The sequence below is a fragment of the Salminus brasiliensis genome, chromosome 14 (genome assembly GCF_030463535.1).
Source record: "Salminus brasiliensis chromosome 14, fSalBra1.hap2, whole genome shotgun sequence".
Lineage (NCBI taxonomy): Eukaryota > Metazoa > Chordata > Actinopteri > Characiformes > Bryconidae > Salminus > Salminus brasiliensis.
Window position 1 is genome coordinate 29,526,059 of NC_132891.1, and position 20,452 is coordinate 29,546,510.

General features: G+C 42.2%; 1 protein-coding gene across 3 annotated transcripts in view; it reads left to right on the top strand.

Moving 5' to 3' along the window:
* Positions 1 to 3,683: 3,683 nt before the first annotated feature.
* Positions 3,684 to 20,452, top strand: part of rbms2b (RNA binding motif, single stranded interacting protein 2b) — a 35,000-nt gene continuing 18,231 nt past the window's right edge. Inside the window, exons 1-2 of one of the 3 annotated variants that reach the window (XM_072696410.1) lie at positions 3,684 to 3,834; positions 15,192 to 15,361. In XM_072696410.1, the coding sequence (XP_072552511.1) occupies positions 3,733 to 3,834; positions 15,192 to 15,361 (272 nt within the window). In that variant the 5' untranslated portion in view covers positions 3,684 to 3,732. Of the gene's footprint in view, positions 3,835 to 4,039; positions 4,248 to 15,191; positions 15,362 to 20,452 lie in introns of those variants that run through there. The other 2 variants (XM_072696411.1, XM_072696412.1) reach the window with 2 other exon arrangements.

A 20,452-nucleotide genomic window follows, 5' to 3' on the forward strand; every position in this document is an offset into this window, starting at 1 on the left:
ACACTTTCTGAGAACACAAACCGTCAAAGAGACTGCCAGAGAATTTTGTGTGGAACAAGGCTGGAAGGGAGGAGCTCGCTGAGGCCCAACATCTGCAGTCAACTAATAAAAGAATTCGAGCCTCAACCGAGCGTTCCTCCCACACGAGCCGCCCATGGCTCGTCTGATGAAGCCTCTCTCGCCGCCGTTGGCTGTGGTGAGGTGAGCTAGCGGTTTGGAGCTGGCTCCATTCTGGGCTGACTCACGATCCGCAGTATTTCTACGGCTTGCAGATGAGACCGGCCTTGTTGGCAGATGGACCGGTCCCGGCCCTCCAGCCTCCCACTCTATGCCAGGTGTGCACAAGCTTCATGCACCTGCGTACAAATAACTGAGGTCAGCATGAATTTCACACGCTACTTCACATGAAAACTCCTCAAGAGCTCTGCATATGCACTGTGGGTATATGTCCTGGTAGTTAGGAGCGGTCATTATGGGTGAAATGGATTATTCAAAACCTGATTGTGGTTGGATGAGAAGTATAAACATATACCCTTCTGACACCCAATTGGTTTGTAAGCGATCCATCGCATTCAAGCAAGGACTCAGCAGACGTTTGTAGCCTAGTATGAAGATGTCCATGGCAGAGACTCAAGAGAACCTGAGTGAAATGTCCCAAATAAGCTCCACATTTACATTCCAATACAGGTTATTGATCATATGCCTCTGAAGTTTGACTTTTTGCACCATTACAAAACTTATAGGCAACTACTCATCATATTTTCCCTTCATGAAACACACATTAATGCTCAGTACTGCACAGAGACGCTCCTTTAATATATCTGATATTACTAAAATGCAGCAGATCTGCAGCTTAACAGGCAGCCTAGTGCAGCCCAACATTTTTAACATGAACATTTTAATAGAACATTTTCCTCATTATGGCTTTTAGAAAAAGTTTTTTTTGGGGGAGGGGGGGTAGTGCACTATAGGCCCCTGTGGCGCAGCCTAAGCTTTTGGCCTCTGCTTTCCTTTACATTACTTTTACTGTTCTACTTTAAGTAGTTTTGAAACCAGTACTTTTACACTTTTACTGGGGTAAAAAGCTTAAGTTGATACTTCATCTTCTATAGAAGTCTTTTTAAACCCTAGTATCTCCACTCCTACCTGAGTAACGAATGTGAATACTTCTGACACCTTTGACCTCACATCACCATACATTCAGTGCTGCACTTGTAGACCTAGCAAAGTTAATGAAAGGAAAAAATGACTTCCACACTGAAGCAACATGACAGTAAAACACTTCCATCCACTCAAATCCTTCTTCATACTTTCCAGTTCAGTCAACCTTTAGTCACTTTCTTAGCTCTTAGATGCTCTTATCCAGAGGGACTTACTGAACGTGCAAACAATGATAATTGGTAATGAGATTCAGCTGACTGAACGCAGCCAGGCTTGCAGGCAGCCAGTCCTACTAACTGTTAAACGCACCTTTACCTTTTACATTTGCCATCCAGTTCTGAATGTCACCAACCATATCAGCCTGGAAAAGGTTAAAGACATAAGGTTCTAGGGCACTGAACCACAGTGAGAGCCATTATTAACAAATTGAGAATAATAGGAATATTGGTGAACCTTCCCAGGAGCAGCTGACCTGTCAGAATTTCCCCAAAGGCACTGCGACAAATCATCTAGGCAGTCAACAAAGATGCCAAGGAACTGCAGGGCCTCAGCTAAGGTCAGTATTTATGACTCCACAGTAAGAAGGGGACTGTGAAAAGGTGGTGTTCGTGGAAGAGCAGCAGGCGAGAAAGCACTCATCAAATCTGCAAAAAAAAAAAGCACCTGGGCATTCCCTAAACCTAATAAAACATATGTTGCATTTCATAGAAGGAACATTGGCCAACATTTAAACATGGTGGTGGTAGTGCGGCGGTGTGGAGCTCTCCTCTTTCCCTGCCTCAGGACCTGAACTACTTATTATTGAGGCAACTGTATTATATTGTATTAGATAAATTCACCTTTCTGTCCATCTGTCCATGAAATGAACCTGAAACGTGTATTTTGCTCTGCAGCAGGACAGTGATCTAAAACGCTGTCCGTGCAAAATTCCCAAAAACCAGATCAGAATAAATACAGATCAGAACTGAAGCAGCTCCGCAAAGAATAGTGTGCTCAAATTCTTGTAGGTTCTGTTATTAATATTAGCCTACACTATGTTCAGAGCATTTCCTGTGACACATATGCATAAAAGAAGTGCATAAGAAGTGAGTCTACAGACTACTGAACTGAGAGACTATGCAGTGTGGAGTTTAGGGGGTAGTTTGTTGCACCACTGATGGACACGAATGCAGTAAGACTACAATCTTACAGGCCAGTTAGTATAAAGTGTCCCTAGCAAATTGTACCTTGACCAGATGCTTTTGGTTGTCATCAGCAAGTTTCTGGCTTTCCGGATGTGTTTTTGGGAAGTCCATTCCAAAATCTTAACGTTAGCCTGCTTTATCAATTGCATAACCATCTCTAATGTGTGTTTGGAGGTAGTTGTCTTGTTGGGACACCCAGTTGGATCCAAGTTCGAACCATCTAGCTGAGGTCGTCCACCATCTTCATTATTCATTATTCCATCCACTTTGGCAGCAGAACAGCCCAGAGTATGATGCTACCACCACCACGCTGACATGCAACAGTTGGACCATACAACTTTCCTCCACAAGGCTTTCGTTTTTGTCCATGTGGTCAGCTGCAAAGCTTTTGAAGGTTTGAAGGTGTCTTTGCTTGACTGTAGACACCGGTGACACACTTATATATATATCTATAAATTATATAAAAAATATAAATATAAAAAATTATAAAATATAAATATAAAAAATTATATATATATATATATATATATATATATATATATATATATATATTTATATATTTTTTTTGGGCCGTGTGTTGGTTATTTAGATACAATTTCTCAATCAAACAAATAAATTGTAAACTCATTCTACCTCAGAAAAAGATATACATAAATTATTAAACAAATAAATAAATACAAGCTTTACTTTTTAATGTAGTTAATCATAATAATTATTATTATTACAATAATGATTAAAAGGGGGAAAACATGGTGAGTATATATATATTTTTTAATTAACATTAGCTATTCACTGTGGAGTAAATTAAAAATGTTCGCAGTGGAAAAGTACACTCTCTCTCTCTCTCTTCCTCTCTCTCTCTCTCTCTCTCTCTCTTCCTCTCTCTCTCTCTCTCTCTCTCTCTCTCTTCCTCTCTCTCTCTCTCTCTCTCTCTCTCTCTCTTCCTCTCTCTCTCTCTCTCTCTCTCTCTTCCTCTCTCTCTCTGTCTCTCTCTCTCTCTCTTCCTCTCCCTCTCTCTCTCTCTCTCTCTCCCTCTTCCTCTCTCTCTCTCTCTCTCTCTCTCTTCCTCTCTCTCTCTCTCTTCCTCTCTCTCTCTCTCTCTCTCTCTCTCTCTCTCTCTCTCTCCCTCTTCCTCTCTCTCTCTCTCTCTCTCTCTCTCTCTGTCTCTCTCTCTCTCTTCCTCTCTCTCTCTCTCTCTTCCTCTCTCTCTCTTCCTCTCTCTCTCTCTCTCTCTCTCTCTCTCTCCCTCTTCCTCTCTCTCTCTCTCTCTCTCTCTCTCAAGCTCGCTTTCCCCGGCTGAGTGACGTCAGCTGCCCGCCGTGGCGCTCCGCTAGCCGAGCCGTGGACTCCGCCGAGCTGCTGCTGCTCGAGAGAGAGGAAAAACACCATGCTGCTCTCCGCGCCGCCCAGGACAGTGGCAGCGAACCCTCACCACCACCACCACCACCACCACCACCACGGCTACACGGGCAGCAGGACCGGCAAAAAGGTAAAACCGAAACGGAGACGACGGGAGCTTATTTTACGACCCGTTATCTTGACGTTTCTTCTCCGAGCAGCGGAATATAAAAAGCTCGCCGGGCTGAGGGCCAGGCTGTGTGGGGAAGTGCTGGGGGAGAGAGAGAGAGAGGGAGAGAGAGAGAGAGAGAGAGAGAGAGTGAAGCTGCAGTGTCCTTGAGCAACCGAAGCCGCTACCGGAGCTCCGTACAGCGGGACGCTGAAGAGACCGTAGCCGGGAAGAGAGGCTTTATCTCCCGCTTTTGCGGTCGGGAGGTCCGGAGGTGGTTTAGGAGCCGTGATGTTTGGAGGCTGAGTGAAAGGCGTCTTCAGCGAGGAGCTGATTAGAACAAGCTGTTCAATTAGCATTTCCCAAGAAAGCTGCTTTAACCAAACCAAACCCGGGTAAAAATGTTTTATTTGAGTTTTATTTGAGTTGGAAGTGATTCGCCCCACCCGACTCAGTCTGAACTACGAGGATGGGAAACGTTGGCTTGCTGATGTTTAAGTAGTAAATACGATATAAAATTGCAGTATTGCATCTTACATCCCTTTAATCTGGTTTATAAAACGGGTTAAATGCGTTAGAAAAGCTTCAGTCAGGGAGGAAAAACGAAAGCACGCCTCCTGTTTGGGGAGCAGCCTAACTCCCGTGTTAATCTGGGTATGACAGAAATGAATAAGGGCTATTTAACGTCCCCTGTTTCCAGAGAAGCGTGTCTCTCTCTGTGCAGGCTGATGAAACTGTGGTGGCTACATAAGGCTTGTCACATGGGGTCAGCAGTTTTGGGCAGAGCTGTTGGAAGTTGGAGTTTTGAGGCTGAACACCCTGGGTTTTGGAGTCTGGAGCATTTTCATGTTTGGTGTGTGTCGTTTTGCACTTCTGGACAAAGTGGGCTGCTGCATTATCGGTGCAGAGTTGAATGTCCTGGCAAGGTCATCATCCCGGCGAGAGACAGCAAAATACCAGTGCGGCGAATGTGGGGACAGAAACATGTGGAGCAATTTATCAGCCGTTCCAATAAGGATGAAAAGAGCAGGCTGGACTGAGCGGAGAGTTCTGGGGGTTGTTTTGAAGTGGCGGATGAGCAAGCCACCATGACTGGAGTGAAAAGAGTCAGTCTTAGGTATGCACAGTGACACTGGAGCCGTAGTCGTATGGTCAGATAATGGTTTGAAAGCATTTATGATTTCTAAAATATTCAATAAGTGTTGCATTTCTCCGTAATGCCAGATCAGGTGCATTTAGTCCCCATGTATCGGGATCAGAGAAGACGTTTGGGCCTTGGGCTGTATCGGGGCGCATCCCTCGTCATTTTCTCAGCGGTGGCCTTAAAACATGATGGGACCTCCACAAGCGTCCACACTTTGACACAGTCCAACTCTCCAAACATCTGAACAGCTTCTTGGACTGCAGTTGAACTCTGTCCAACTCTGATCTTCCTGGTAACCCAAAGAATTGTGTGTTGGTGACAATTCTAATGCATTTGTCAACCTCTACTCTCATTATCCTCTAGTCTGGGTTTATCCTAAAAGAGGACGGACGAGTGGACAATACCATGCATGACTCCTACACTATTGTCTTTTCATGCTGGTCCTGTTGAGGAATTAGCGTGAGCGTCAGATATGATCAGGCGTGATTGTCTGAGAGGTACAGAGTTAATACTTTGGTTTTACTGTATGATTTGTTAATTACATAGGGACTACAGGATGAAATACCACTTTTTTTCTTTTCTCATAACGGTATTGATATATTACGTTGCGGCCTATGCTGATACAATATTTACGTGTATATTTTTTGTCATACTAAACTTTAAATTGAGCTATTTTTAATTGAAGCAAATGAGAACCCGTTTACACCTGGTCGCTTCAAGGGTCTTGAGTATCAGGATTATACCTGGATTACAAAGGCAGGTGTGAACACCACACCCAAGACGCATTTAAACCAGCTACAAATCCGATCCTTCAAACCACTTATAGTAGTAATTGCCAGGCAGAGAGTGAATTTGCAAGTTCAGTCTCACACAGCAGTCAGATTTCATTTTTCAGATTTGACTACGGAGCTTAAATGTGGATTTTATCAGGATACGATCCAGATACTAGTCACATGAATTGACCAGGTGTAAACAAACTTAACAAGTAGGCCGTCATGCTTAAACGTCTCAAGTGCTCGACTACTGCACTGAAAGCAACACACAGTTTAAGTGTCTAATGTTTAATGAAACAGCATTTTCTGTTGATGTTGTTATTATACCAATTATATTAATGATGAGTGTTCCAACTCATTTTCATAGTCGAGTAGCTTTAAGGTAGGGTTGGTAGGGTTTCGTTTGGGATGAGTAACAGTTAATAGGGACTGTGCTAACCAGTACAGCGTTGGATGCTGATGAGGACTCGTCATCTTCTACGCACGGCACTTTCTTCTCTGAAAACACTAACATGCTAGCAAGTTTGTACTGTTTCTAGAGCTGGGCGATATGGAAAAAAATTATATCACGCTATTTAAAGACATTTTTCCCAATATATGTTATTGGGAAAAATATTATCACAATATTTCACAAAAAGCACCAACAGCGTAACATTTTTATAAACTACAATCCAAATGCTCTCCCATACTGAGTACTGTGATTTTCCCTCAAAATATGATAATATAATAATTCTATTTAATTAAATAAAACTGATGACACTCTTTGTAATGAAAAGTGCAGGTAATCAGTGCTCTTTAAGCACTGGCGATATCCACGATGCACTCATGACGGCATATTGTGTACCACAAGAACAAAACTTATTACAGTACGATCAAATAATGTCATATTGCCCAGCTCTAACTGTTTCTGTATCTAACTTACAAACTGGTAGTTAACAGCTTGCTAGCTGCCATTAGGTAAAGTAGTTAAGATCTAGCTAACATCAGCTAGAATAGTTAACATCTAGCTAACATCAGCTAGAATAGTTAACAACTAGCTAACATCAGCTAGAATAGTTAACATCTAGCTAACTTTAAGCAGAATAGGAAACATCTGACATCAAGTAGCGTGATTAACACCTAACATATAAGAACATCTAACAAACATCCACTAAAGTAGGCAACATCTAGCTGACATCAAATAGAGTAGGTACAGCTGTGCTATCTCTGCCTTCCCATGCGTGTTTTTGGTTGTGTGCTTACATCAAGGCAAGTCATTACATCTCACAGAGCTATTCGAAGGTAAAATATTTAGGGATGTCCCAATCTGATCCGTTGCATTGGGACTCAAGTATCTGCTATTTTAGGTCTGATCCAGTTCTGATCCTTCTGTTTTCACTGCTGTGTTCTAGTAAAGCATTGTCTGGCATTGTCTATGGCTGATATTATTCACACCACGTTGATGAGGAGCGTTCTTAGAAGGTAACAGAATATTACCTCCTGTCCTTAGCGTGGAACCATCCTGCAGTGGAACATTAAAAAAGTAATATATATTTGATAGAGTAAACCCAAAGAGAAAGAGGTCATATCAAAATTTTACAAGAAATACAAGAAGTACTTTTAGCCAGGTTGACTCTCACTGTGAGTTACATCGGTCAGCCACTTTAAAACCTTCCTGATATTGAGTGGGTCCTCTTTGTGCCACCACAACAGATCTCAGCACTTGACTCCACATGGACTCCACAAGACCTCTGAAGGCGTCCTGTGGTATTTGACACCAAGATGTTAGCAGCAGATTCCTTAAGTCCTGTAAGTTGTGAGGTGGGGCCTTCATGGATTGCATCAATGAGCCTTAGGTGCCCATGACCCCGTCGCTGATTCACAGGTAGTTCCATTCTTGGACCAGTTTTGGTAGGCACTATCCACTGCATATCAGGAGCAAACAACAAGACCTGCCTGATGTTTTATAGATGCTCTGACCCTGCCATATAGTCACCCTAATCTGGCTCAGATTCTTACGCTTGCCCATTTTTCCAGCTTTTAACACATCACCTTCAAGAACTTCAAGCACCCAAAGTAAGATTAAAATAGCATTTATCAAGACACACGTGAACGCAGACAAAATGCATCAGTAGCTGTAGTGACAGATATTCAGATATTCGTCTAATTAAAGCAGGCTGATTACACTGTTTATAATAATGAATGTTCTTTAAGCTCTGACGATATTCTTGATATGCTAAGAGAAGCATATTGTGTATCATTATAATGAAATGTATCACAGTACAATAAAATACCATCATATGCTATGAGAATATGAGAGGACTCAAACCCACTTTGACTGTAATTCTTTATTTAAATGCACCGGTGGGTTCTTTTGAGTTTTCTATTGGTAAGAAAATGACTGAATTAAAAAACAGACATTAGGCTTTAAAAAACATTGAATACTTTTCTGGATTCTGGATCTGATAAACAGTAGTACCTACAGTGAAATGTGTAATTGGATGAAAGTCTTTGACCTCACTGCTTTCAATTCTCTAAACAATACACAGTTTGATTCGATTTCTTATTCATGATTCAGAGTTGGTTTTAAAAATTTACTGAATTCACATGCTCACATAGTAGCGTTCTGTTCTGTTGACTGCTAAATATTTAGGGATGTCCCAATCCGATCCGTTGCTTTGCGACTCAAGTATTTGCTATTGTAGGTCTGATCCAGTTCTGATCCTGACCCTGTTTTCACTGCTGTGTTCTAGTAGAGCACTGTCTGGCATTGTCTATGGCTGATATTATTGACACCACGCGGATGAGGAGCGTTCTTAGCGTGGAACCATCCTGCAGTGGAACATTAAAAAACTTAATACATATTTGATACACTGTCCATCCTGACTCTTCAAGTACTTGGATCTGATGGGGGGTGGGGGGAGTAAAATGGATCAGGGCATCTCTAATATTAATCAGTTCAGACATTCCGAATATGATGCAGTTGAAACACCATCCACGATGCATCAGTGCGTTCTTACGCCCTGTTGTTTAAGGTATGCACTTATGAGAACGATGGGGTGAGAGTTTAAGGGGTTCAAAGGACACGGCCTTGTTTGGCCGTGTGAGGGGCGGGCCAATGAAAGAGGGCTTAAGAGAAAGTAAGGGTAGAGTTCTAAAGCACACCCTGCCTCTTGGAGAGAGCCTATTTGGCTTCTTTCCGCTCGCTTGGCAGGGATGCAGATCGCTCAAAATAATGACTTGGAATTCCTGGAATTCCCAACTCAAACAATGTGCTCATATCTGGAGGTGTCGCTGGCCACAAAGTCAATTTCTCTCTCTTTTTTTCATCTCGGATTTTTGACAAGCCTGACACCTTGAAAAGTGAATAAGTTACACGCAGGGGTGAGGGCTGTAGTAACGGCCAGTAACAGCGTAACCCCGCATCTGTAGATTTAACAAGAAATGAGGGGGAGGAGGGAGGCAGAATTGGCAGACTGTGTGATATTTTTTGAACTTCATCGCTCTGCTTTCCATTAACTCCCCTCTTGGTGTTTTATTAATCCAAGTGTTTTCAGTTACATCAGTTTTGAAATCAAATATGGTGCGGTTCACCGAGATTATTGAGACATGTCCTTCCATGCGTTTCATAAGACGTTCTCAGGCCATCTCCTGGTTCCTCCTGCTGGTTTAGTGTGATTTACTAGCTTGGTTCCTGTCCACTTATCAGCGGGAATTCGGCTCAGAGGCCTGGTCTTGGCCTGTAGCGAAGCACCATCGGGGAGCTTATGGACGTGTAGTAAATGAGGAAGCGCTTGCTTTCTGCACTATTAATGCCAAATACGTTTTAATAATGGATCACCCACATCTACGATCATCAACCACAGCCAAGTTTCATCTAGTAAAGGGGAATTCCACCAGTTTAAAAGTGATGGTAATAGGAACCAGGGGTTTATTGCCTCTAAAAGCTAAAATGCAAATGAGGATGCTCTCTGATGCCTGAGAGATGCCTGTGTTTGGTGTTTTAATGGTTCTGACGTTCGTCTGAAACATCAATTGAAATTCATTCATGGCGGAGTGATACATACAGAATGTTATAGGGCGAAATGGTGTTTAAAGAAAACTTTGAGATTTACCACAATAGTAACATATAGAAACTCTAGAAGAAGACTTGTGGATTCACTGGTCATTTTGCATGAAAAATAAAAGGTCTATATTTCTGTTGTAGACATTAGCCCCACTCGATTAGTTTGGACTAGTTCATCAGGGGACTAGTTCATCATGTGAGACGACATCTGCCAGGAACAACACAGAGATGTGTACGGGACTATCTGGACAGGATTAAAATGATCAGACGACTACTAAAAAAGAGTCATTTGTCCTCTAATTTTCTTGAAGGATAAAGGGTAAAAACACATAGGGCCTGTTCACGCCTGCATTTTGTATCCGGATAGCATCTGGATCTGCATTGACCGGATTCTGTTTACACATGTCATTAAAACGCTTCCCCAGTGTGACCAGATGAGATCCGATTTTACTTTCCTGCGGAAAAAGCACACCAAGAAACCTTAAAGCACACTGAAGAACCATTGAAGGTTCTTCACACTCCCGCATCTCTTCTTACAGATGTGCAAAAACTGTTTTTATGGAACCAAAACTGTTTTTTCTGTGGCATTGCTCAAGGAACCTTATGCATTACCCTTATTTTTAGGAGTGCATTAGACTGTACTGTCCAATCTCAAGATACTGAGAACGGGACAAATCTAAAATGTTACAGGATATATTATCTGCTGTATCTGCTAGCTTATCTCCTTTTCTGCTGAATGGTCGGCCTTGCTAGAGCCTGCCCCTTCTTATGGATGCTTCTGGCAGTGCACCGCTTTTTTCCGTAAAGGAATACAAAGATCCAAGTCTCACAGCACAGACGCAACGAGGCTAGCTCACAAGCTTATTGCCCACCAGTTAACACAGCTCCACTACATTTGAGGTGAATAAAATATACCTCTGAAAATGAATACTTTTGGTCATTCATACAGACTGTAGGCTGTAGACTATGTTTTTTTTCTGAAGCAAGGTCACAAGCTCATTTAAGGTGCAGTTTGGATTGGTAAAGACTTACTGTTGACTGTTTTATTGTACCAAACGGATAAAACAGCATGTGACTTATATTTCTGTGTTAAATTCATGTGTTCTGTTGTTTAAAATGACTGACAACTGAATTTGTAGCTTAGAATACATTCTGTACAACTTAGAATATAATCTATACAAAAATGCAGCATTGAAACATAACGTTATTAAAGAAAAACAGCAAGTGTTTGACTCCATGACTATGAATACAACTATGAAAACAGACGATTCCTTCTGCCCCACTCAAAGGCTACCTGGTACCGTTCCAGCAGACCCTTAGACCTGCACCTATCCCTCGTAGAAAAGCCAGTGATGCTTGTGGGCCTCAGTGAACAATGAAGAGAGGAAAACGTCTCAGTATGCTCGTCGTTATCCCCCCCCCCCCTCATATCTCTGAGAGGGAAGACAGAGCCTTCACATGTGCACGATGCAGAAACAGCCTGCCTGATTGAATTAGCCAGAGGCCGAGATGTACCGGACATGGTTTGCGCCTATTGATTTGTTGTTGACCAGAGTTTGCTCTGCAGCTCGTCACATGGAGCGAAGTCTGGCTCAGTAGACGCAAGAAGGAAGAGTCAGTGCAGCCGGAATGCAGGGTGGCTGATGAACCATCACGGCCTGCGAGAACACTGGCGTTAATCTCAGGGTTAGCGCGCCTCTGGACTGTGAAGAATGTCTCTACACAATGTGACATGTGTTCAGCGTTTCAGCTATAGTTTGCTTAGGGCAAACTGGAAGCGCCTGAAAGGGAATGCCTTTTAGGGAATGCCTTTTAGGGAGCGCCCTAAAGTAGGTATGGAGTAGGGGCATGCCGAGAGGCTTGCATTTATTAAGAACAATTACTTTGATTAGCGGGTTATTGTAGTTGATTCTGGTGGAGAAAACAAAGTTTATTACTGTGGGAAAACAAGGGTGAGAATATTGCTGTTTTCAAACATTCTCCCTAGACAATTTGGTCTTTTTCAACTTACTTTACCTGTCCACTGTTCTAGTAATAAATAATAACTGCAAGGCCAGTAATCATGTCTTGTTGAATATTGAAAAAGTTTATGGTAACGAGTTACTAAGGCACAGGAAAGTTGGCTAGATGGTGGTTATTATTTAGTAAGATGGCCTCTTTACGCCCCCCTCTACGTCATTGGTTTACATACTGCACTTATTCATAAGAGCTAATAACTGAACCATAACCCTGGTTTTTGAGAACTTAAAGGATAGATAACACCAAGGCATGCGCTCTAATTGCAATATAGTAATGATAAAGTAATGCAGCATCCTGTATTAAAGAAGCGTCTGTGCATATCATCCACTTGGTTGTTGGTTTTGAATGTTGGTTTTGAGTCGAGTTGCAGCTCACCTTGAGCAGGACAGATGGGCATGGCGGGGAGGAGCATTTCCGTCGCCGGGGCTTTCTCATGCCGAGGCTAAAGCTAGCGGAGTGGAGCAGTCTTAATGAGACACTGGCTTCACACTGCACCCAGCACATGAGAGGGATTAGCGCTGGACACTAACAAGCTCAGACCACAATTAGACAAGCCTCCATGCGCAAGCCAAACCTGAAAAGAAGATGGATGTAGAAGCAAAGAGTACAGAAGCCTACTGAACACTATGAAGACGTCACAATCGCTTGTCGGTAATGGCAGAAAAGCCTTTGTGAATAGGAATCAGGTTTTTGGAAGGTTTTCTTGGTGGTTCTGACTGGTGCAGTGGCCTTTTAAAGACCACAGGAGTGCAGGTACAATACTGTGCAGTATTGGCAGTAAGAGCCTGTTTACACCTGGAGTTCACATGCGTTTTGTATCTGGATAGATTCTTGAAATACTGGAAGAATTTGACCGGATGAAATCTCATTTTACTGTCCTGCATAAATAAACAAAATGTCCATTTTACTTCTTGGAAATGGTGGTTTCTCATCCAAATTGAACTGAGAGAGAAGCCAAGATCGGCAGTAAGGATTACTGATATTCATTATTGTTTTTTGGACAGGCATTTTTTTTTGATTGCCTGGCAGAATCTGATAATCGATCACAGAAAACACATTCCATTTACTCTGTTTCACTCCATTAAACCACCCCAAAATGTGGTTTAAGTGTCACAATGCGTTTTGGGGGTGTTTACACCTGGCTTTTTATGTAGATGAGTGAAATCCAAATGTGATCTGATCACCAAAAACACATGTTAATGCCAGGTGTAAACAGGCTTTTTAACACTATATTAATATTGGAACAAATACAAATGAACATTAATACAATTAAAAGTTAAAACAATAAAAACTGTATTTTGTTAGAACCTAGGTTAAGCCAGTACTGGATCAACCCAGGTTCAATATGCCTGAATGTGTTACCTAGGGGGATAGGGATGCACCAATTTGGAGATTGAAGGCGGAGGCCGATATCCAGTATACTTTATTTACATATTTGTTAATGACCATAATAACCATTTATCAAATTTAAAGCTTGGGCCTTAATCTACCTGAATCAACATTACTACGACATTTCATATGCAGCAAAATAAACTAAATGGGCTTTTCTGAAGTTCAGTAAATATATCATCAAAAATTGATTTGAATTATAAGTCAAATATTGGTAGAACATGAAAATGGGTGCCCTAATGTCTAAATATATTTATTGTAGTGTTAACATTTTGTTGCAAATTATCAGCCTTAAACATTAAACCTTTTCTCTGGTGGTCTAAGACAATTGACAGACAATTCTGGATGATTGTAAAAATAACATAGTACAGCCAGTTAGGCCCAAGCCAAGAGTGCTGGCTTGAGTAAAAGGGAGGAATGGAACTGTGGAACTTCCATGGAACTGCGATTACGAAACGAGGAGGATGACCCCTTATAACCATGAGGCTGAAAGGAAATGACTCAGTGGTGACTTTCCTGACTTTCTGTTTCGAGTTTAGGAAATACCCGCATCCAAGATTCAATAGACAGTGAAGTAACTTTTGAGAGAATACGGTCATGGAGGGGATTAGACCCTCCCCCCCTTCCAACCACAAATGTGTCCAGTGCCTGGCTTAACCTTTCTGCCAGCTATTCTGGAAGCTGGAAGTGTGCCTCCCCTTTAATTTCAAACATCCACGGCCAAAACTAGTGATCTTGAGGCCCACATTAAACTGGCCCATTGTTCCCTGTCCGTGGTCTGATTTCACAGGCCTGTCTAATGAAATACTCCATCCTTGCCTGCCCCTGTGACTGATGAGGAGTTAATTGGAAAAGTAAGCAGAGCCTTCCGAAGAAAAAGAGGAGGGGGTGAGGTGGCCCCTTTCAGTCACACATATGATAACAATTGAAAGGGCTTTGATTATGAGAAGCCTGGATGGTTGTTGCACAAAAGAACTATAACCACTTGGATTTTATTGGATTTTATTGGCCTTTGCAATGCTTCTATCACTGAATGCTGCAAATAGGCTGTGATTATTTCAGCTGATGGTGATGTGATTACTGCATTTAGTAACATTATATTATATTCTGATCAGATTTTCATTTGTATTAGCTGATAACTGAAGATCAGCCAGTTGAGGTACTTGATTGTGACATGCCTATGCATTTGTACTGTTTTTTTTTTATCTTATTCGATCACAGTACTAGATGGGTATGTTCCGTCTTTAACAATTAAATTACACAGCACAACATGTAGCAGTACAGTGGAAATACAGTGGTTCTAAAATAATTCTAAAAAGGTATGTGACTTGGGAATATGAAATATAGGGTATCGCTCTACTTGGACGGTTCATTGTAGATGCCTTGTAGATGCTCAGCTGACATTAAACTAACATTCAACTAAATGCATCATAAATGCAACTGGACTTTACTTTCAGTGATTGTCCATTTAATGTAACCCTACACCTGTCCTTAACCCCAATTCTAGCCTTAACCTTGAATCAACCCTCAAATTCTAACTTTTACCCTAAAGTTAACCTATACATTAAATCTCACCCTACCCCTAACCCTAAAATGGTATGGTTACAGTAAGGGTTGGGGTTAGGTGTAGGGTTGCGGTCAATAGGCAATCAGTTACATTCAGCTCAGATTTCAGTTGCATTTAAGAGGTGCCATCAAGTGATGCCAAATCTAGTCTTAGAATCCACAGTAGGAGGAGGTATCTTTCACATGACATTAGGCATTTTCATCTTTTCCAGTGTAGCCAATACAAGATGCCAAACATAATTTTAGTTGGAATTCACCATTCTCTTTTTGCATTTTGCATTTACTTCATCTTTTGGAGCTCCTCCCCATAATTGTAACCCCAGAATTCTCTGCTCTTGAGTCTGTTGTATATTTCTGTTGAGTGGAACTCATGTTTTACCTCTCTTCATCTGTATTTCTTTAGCAGGCTTATGTGTCCGCCACCCAACAGATGGCACCGCCCAGTCCCAACACTACCACCAGCAGCAGTAATGGAAGCAGCGGTGGAGGTGACCAGCTAAGCAAAACCAACCTCTACATCCGCGGCCTGCACCCTGGCACCACAGATCAGGATCTGGTTAAGCTCTGTCAGCCGTGAGTGTCTTGCTCATTTAAGCTATAATAAGCACTTCTTTGATCTGTGTAATAAAAATGTTGATCAGTAATACTCAGGACCTCAGAAACTCAGAAAGTGCAAGTGTCAAGAAAAAGCAGAGAACATAGTTAACAAAAGTAGAGATGGGCCGATCAGTGTTTTTGGGGCTGATATCCATCGCTGTTCAGCTCGATTGGTAATTCACCGTTCGAGGGAGTGGCTAGATGTCACATCAACCTTTCCAGGCATTACTTGGTAACGCAACATCCTTCAGGGCATCTGTAATGTCCTGTGCATCGTCTCTCGAGCACCAGCTTCTTCTGACTGTTGCTGCTGTACTGCTGATCATGGTTAAATGTAGTGTGCACTGTTGTGTGGTTAGTGGTGTTTGCTAGATCTGCTGTTTTCTGGTGCTCATTGTACTGGGCTGAGTGGTGGGAATAGGGGTTTCCAGTTTTACACATTCTACAAATATTTGAGTCTAAGTAAGATGGCGATAAAACCCGCCAGACTGATGAATACAACACACGGAGCAAAGTTCTTTGCTGTGTTTAATTTCCTCAGACATATCTCCTGTAAAATGACTGGAATGACTTCAATTATGACTGGAAATTGAATAAATGTAGGGTGGTCTCATAGCACTTGCACAGTTCTGTAGGTCAAATTTTGAAGATTATGTTGCTTCTGGTAAGGGGTCACCAAAAGAGCTTGAGTGACTGCTTCAGGCAGATCAAGTAGAAGCACAACAATGTCTGCTTGTTTAATCAGTTAGTCTTAGTCTTATGCTGTGTTTAGTTGAAACTGGGATGTTGGATTTTCCTAGTTCCATGTAGGATCCATAAGTGGGATTTTCTATTTGAAAAGTCAGGAGAGCCTTACCAACCCCAAGATCAAAATCCAGGATGGCTGCTACAAAAAGCATTAGCATTACACAGTTTATTAGCACTGCTATGAGTCGTACACACAGTACCATCCAGCAAAATATTCCGTAATGCATTCTTATCCACTGGTATCACTAACAGTGCCACCCTGGGACATGAAAGGTAGGACATATTTTGGTTAGATTCGTCATAAAACACTGATAAAGGATTGGCAAACCAGTTGGGTGAAACTCTTTAGCGTCTTTAGCAAACTGTTTTTTGGAAATGTTATGAAATGTTGAATTATCGGAATGTTAAACTAGAGCGCAGTCCACTCGGGTGCAGTGTTATTCCCAGCTCAGACATCCAACTGCCGAGGTCAATAGAATGCGCCGTATGCTACTGCTTGGTTGAAACGGTGACCCCTGCTTTAGCGTATTTTTGAAGGCCACTATAAGAAAGGGTCCAAAATGAATACACACACATTTGTTTTAATGTACGGACTCAAGTGAAGTATTATTCCTTCTTTCTGAGGCAGCTTGGCTGTTAGAGCAATACATATTTAGAATATAATACATCATTTGTCAACCTAATCTTTCTCCCACATCTAGCATATGGTCCTTTACGACAGCAATATCCCTGTACTTAGAGAGGAACAGAAAATCCATTAACTCAAAGCACACTTGTAATGTTTTGTTCAGGGAAAAACATTATTCAGCTTAAGAAACACTGGAGCGTTTCTCGAAACTGATGTGAAATTAGGTCAGGGTGGATGGAGAATTCAGAAAGGACAAGAGGACCCAGAATGTCCTGAACTAACCCTGCACATGCAGAAAAGAAGTAAAGCGTTGGCAGCTTGAAGTAAAGAGGTAATGGAATACACTTGATCTCCTGCAGGTATGCGGTGTATTGGTTTCATTAATATAGCGTTTATGTTTATGCATAGTTGCTCCCTAGATTAATTGCACCTTTTTTAATTGAATGCTTTTTTTATTATTATGTCACAGTCAGTGAGCCTGCATCCCTTACCTTTAGCTCAGATGACCCTGTTGTGGAATGAAAGGCTGTTGCAGGCTTTAACTTGTGGTAAAGTCAACAGGGGTTTGGGTTTCAAACAAAGCACTTTCTAGTTGGCAGCTCTAAGCCTTTCCAACAAGTAGGCATGATTGCGCCTCCCCTAAACCTCCCTTCCTCACCGCCTGCCTGACTGTCTGTCTTTCCTCCCCCCTCCCTAAGCCTCACTTCCTTGTACGGAGAGAAAGCAAAGGAGGGGTCTGACAAGAAACCCCAGTCGCTGCTTTTGCAGCCAAGAAGCCAAGAGGAATTTCCTTCATCCAAGCATTATAGAGCCATACATTTCAGTCTGTGTTCCTTGCATCCTTTTTGGGTTCTATCAAAACACTGAATCTTGACGCTTGGGACTTACACATTTCATCTACATCACCATTTATCTGAAGAACCATCCAACTGAGAGCTTCTTTCTGATACTAAAAGTGACTTTTCTATTGGTTAGCTGCAAATAACCCTTTCTAGGGCTTGTACTTGAGCTTGGCATGGATGGGAACTGGTGCAGTTGCCTCAAATGAGCAGGCCTTGTAATTCCCATCAACTTTAAGACCTTGCTGATTTCCAGGAAAGAGACTGAGGTACATTCAGGCAGACTGTGTTGTTATAGATGCCTTCCCGAAAGACGAGAGGGTGAAGAATTGAAAGTCTATTGAAAGACAGGAAGGCTGAAGAGGTGGAGAGAAAGAAACGAAGAAAGAAAGCAAAGCCAGAGAGAGGCCCTTTCTCGCTGTCTCGCAGCAGTCTGGAAGAAATGGCTTTCGATGAGTCTGCCCAGCCCTACAGGAAACTCAGAGCCCAAGGGGAAAGAGAAAGACAAACAAGGGCAACAGCTGGGAGGGAGAGAGGAGACTAAAAGAGAGAGAGAGAGAGAGAGAGAGAGAGAGAGAGAGGGGAAAGAGAGAGAGATGTATGTGTCAGGTGTTCTTGAAGCTGAAGCACCAGCTGGTAAAGGGGATGTTTGCAAGGGTAATTACTTTTAAAGCCGTGGAGCATCCGCTACATCCTGCTTTATTCTACTGGAGAGTGGCATTTACAGCAAGATCACAAAGCGTAGATTTGACTAAATGTAAGGCCGGATGAAAACAGCAGGCTAGGAAAAGTTGTGTGAAGCGATTTCGAAGCATTTGGATGGAAATGTAAATCCGTATCACTGATACGCCCCTTAGGGCCTGTTTACACCTGCCATTTACATGCATTTTGTATCCGGATAGTATCTGGATCTACTTTGACTGGATTCTGTTTACACTTGTCATTGAAATACGTTCCCAATGTGACCAGATGGGATCCGTACACATACCTCATTTCTGTGTTACTTCCTGTATTTACTTCCAGTGGCTTCTTATCAAAACTGTCCTGCTCCGGAAGACTGTGAACAGCTTAGATCAACAGTGGGGGTTCTTCTACGACGCGGTGGAACAATAGATGGTTCTTGCATTCCCTTAACGGCTTAATCAGAAAATGCAACAGACTGTTTAAACTGCAAGGGAACAAACTCTGTAACACTGCTCTCATCTGCATGCTCACACATGAACACACACAAAAGAGAGAGAGAGAGAGAGAGAGAGAGAGAGAGAGAAATAGAGTAAGAATGAGATCTATAATGATTAATTATCATATTAATGTTATTTCCTCAGACGTATTTCCGCTTGCCTGACTGAATCCGATCACAGAAGACGCATTTAGTTCACACTTGTGTTAAATGTGGACGATGTGGACGTCTCTGACCACCTCCGAATGTGGTGTGAGTGATACAGTCATAATCCGTAATTCGATCACAGCGCATTTTGTGGGGTGTTTACACCTGGCTTTTCTTGCGGACATCCGAAATCCGAACGTGATCAACGGTTAATCACAGGCTAATGGCAGGTGTAAACGGGCTCTCAGTTTCATCTGAGGGTCGTCATTTTTTGTGGAAACCACTGTAAACAATGTATGTGGGCTTATGTGATGCACCACTGGGCTTTTTATTAATCAGATATAATCAGTAAATAACTCGTAAATAACTAGTGGTGTCATTTTAGGGGGTTGTTTTATTACGGGGCAAAGTGGCAGGCTATTGGTGACCTTTTGTTAATGAATGTACCTGTAGTATAGAGTGAGTTGTGTGCAAGTAAATTCTTTAACATTTTCAACATGCAAAATGTCAAAAATAAAAATATGATCTTGACCTTTGACTAGAACATCAAACTGAACCTGAAAATACACTCACTGAGCATTATTCTATATTCCTATTCTAAACACCTGTACACCTTCTAATTTGTGGAATTATCTAATCAGCCGGTCATGTGGCAGCAGTGCAGTGTATAAACTCCTGCAGACACGGGTCAGCAGCTTCAGGTAATGTTCACATCAACCATCAAAACAGAAAAAAAAGATCTCAGTGGTTTTGAGCATGGCATGATTGTGGCACCAGATGGGGAGTGTATCTAAAACTGCTGATCTCCTGGGATTTTCAGCACAACAGTCTCTAGGGTTTGGAGTTTCAGAATGGTGTAATAAAAAACACATCCAGTGAGCCGCAGCTCTGCAGACGAGAAAAGCCTTGTTGAAGAGAGAGGTCAGTGGAGTGGGCAGACTGGTTTGAGCTGACAGAAAGGCTAAAGTAGCGCCGATAATCACTCTGTACAGTTGTGGTGAACAGAAAAGCATAACAATGCTTCCAGCTTTGAAAAGGATGGCCTACTTGACCATGTTGGGTTCCACTTGTGTCAGCCAAGAACAGAAAGCTGAGGCTGCAGTGGGCACAGGCTCACCAAACCTGAAATAAATGTGGACTAATCTGATGAATTTCCGCTGAGGCACACAGATGGTGGTATCAGAACTTGGCACGCTTTGGGCCTGTTAATACCAGTCAATTATCGCTTGAATGCCACAGACTATTTGAGTATTGCTGCAGACCATGCGCATGACTGTGTCCTCAAATGGACATCATAATAAAACCTTTACTTACGAATATGAACATGGTATCAGTGACAAGTTGTGAAAAGAATTGGTGCCATAGACTGAACAAACCGCATTAGAGGAACCTAAACAGGCTTCGTCCCCCTACCAAAGCCAGCCAGAGTGCCTGTTACTCACAGAGGCGCAAAGGTCAAGCCCTCGCTACATACACCACAGCTCTGTGTCACATCGCTTGGTTGACCATGATACTCGTCTTTCTCC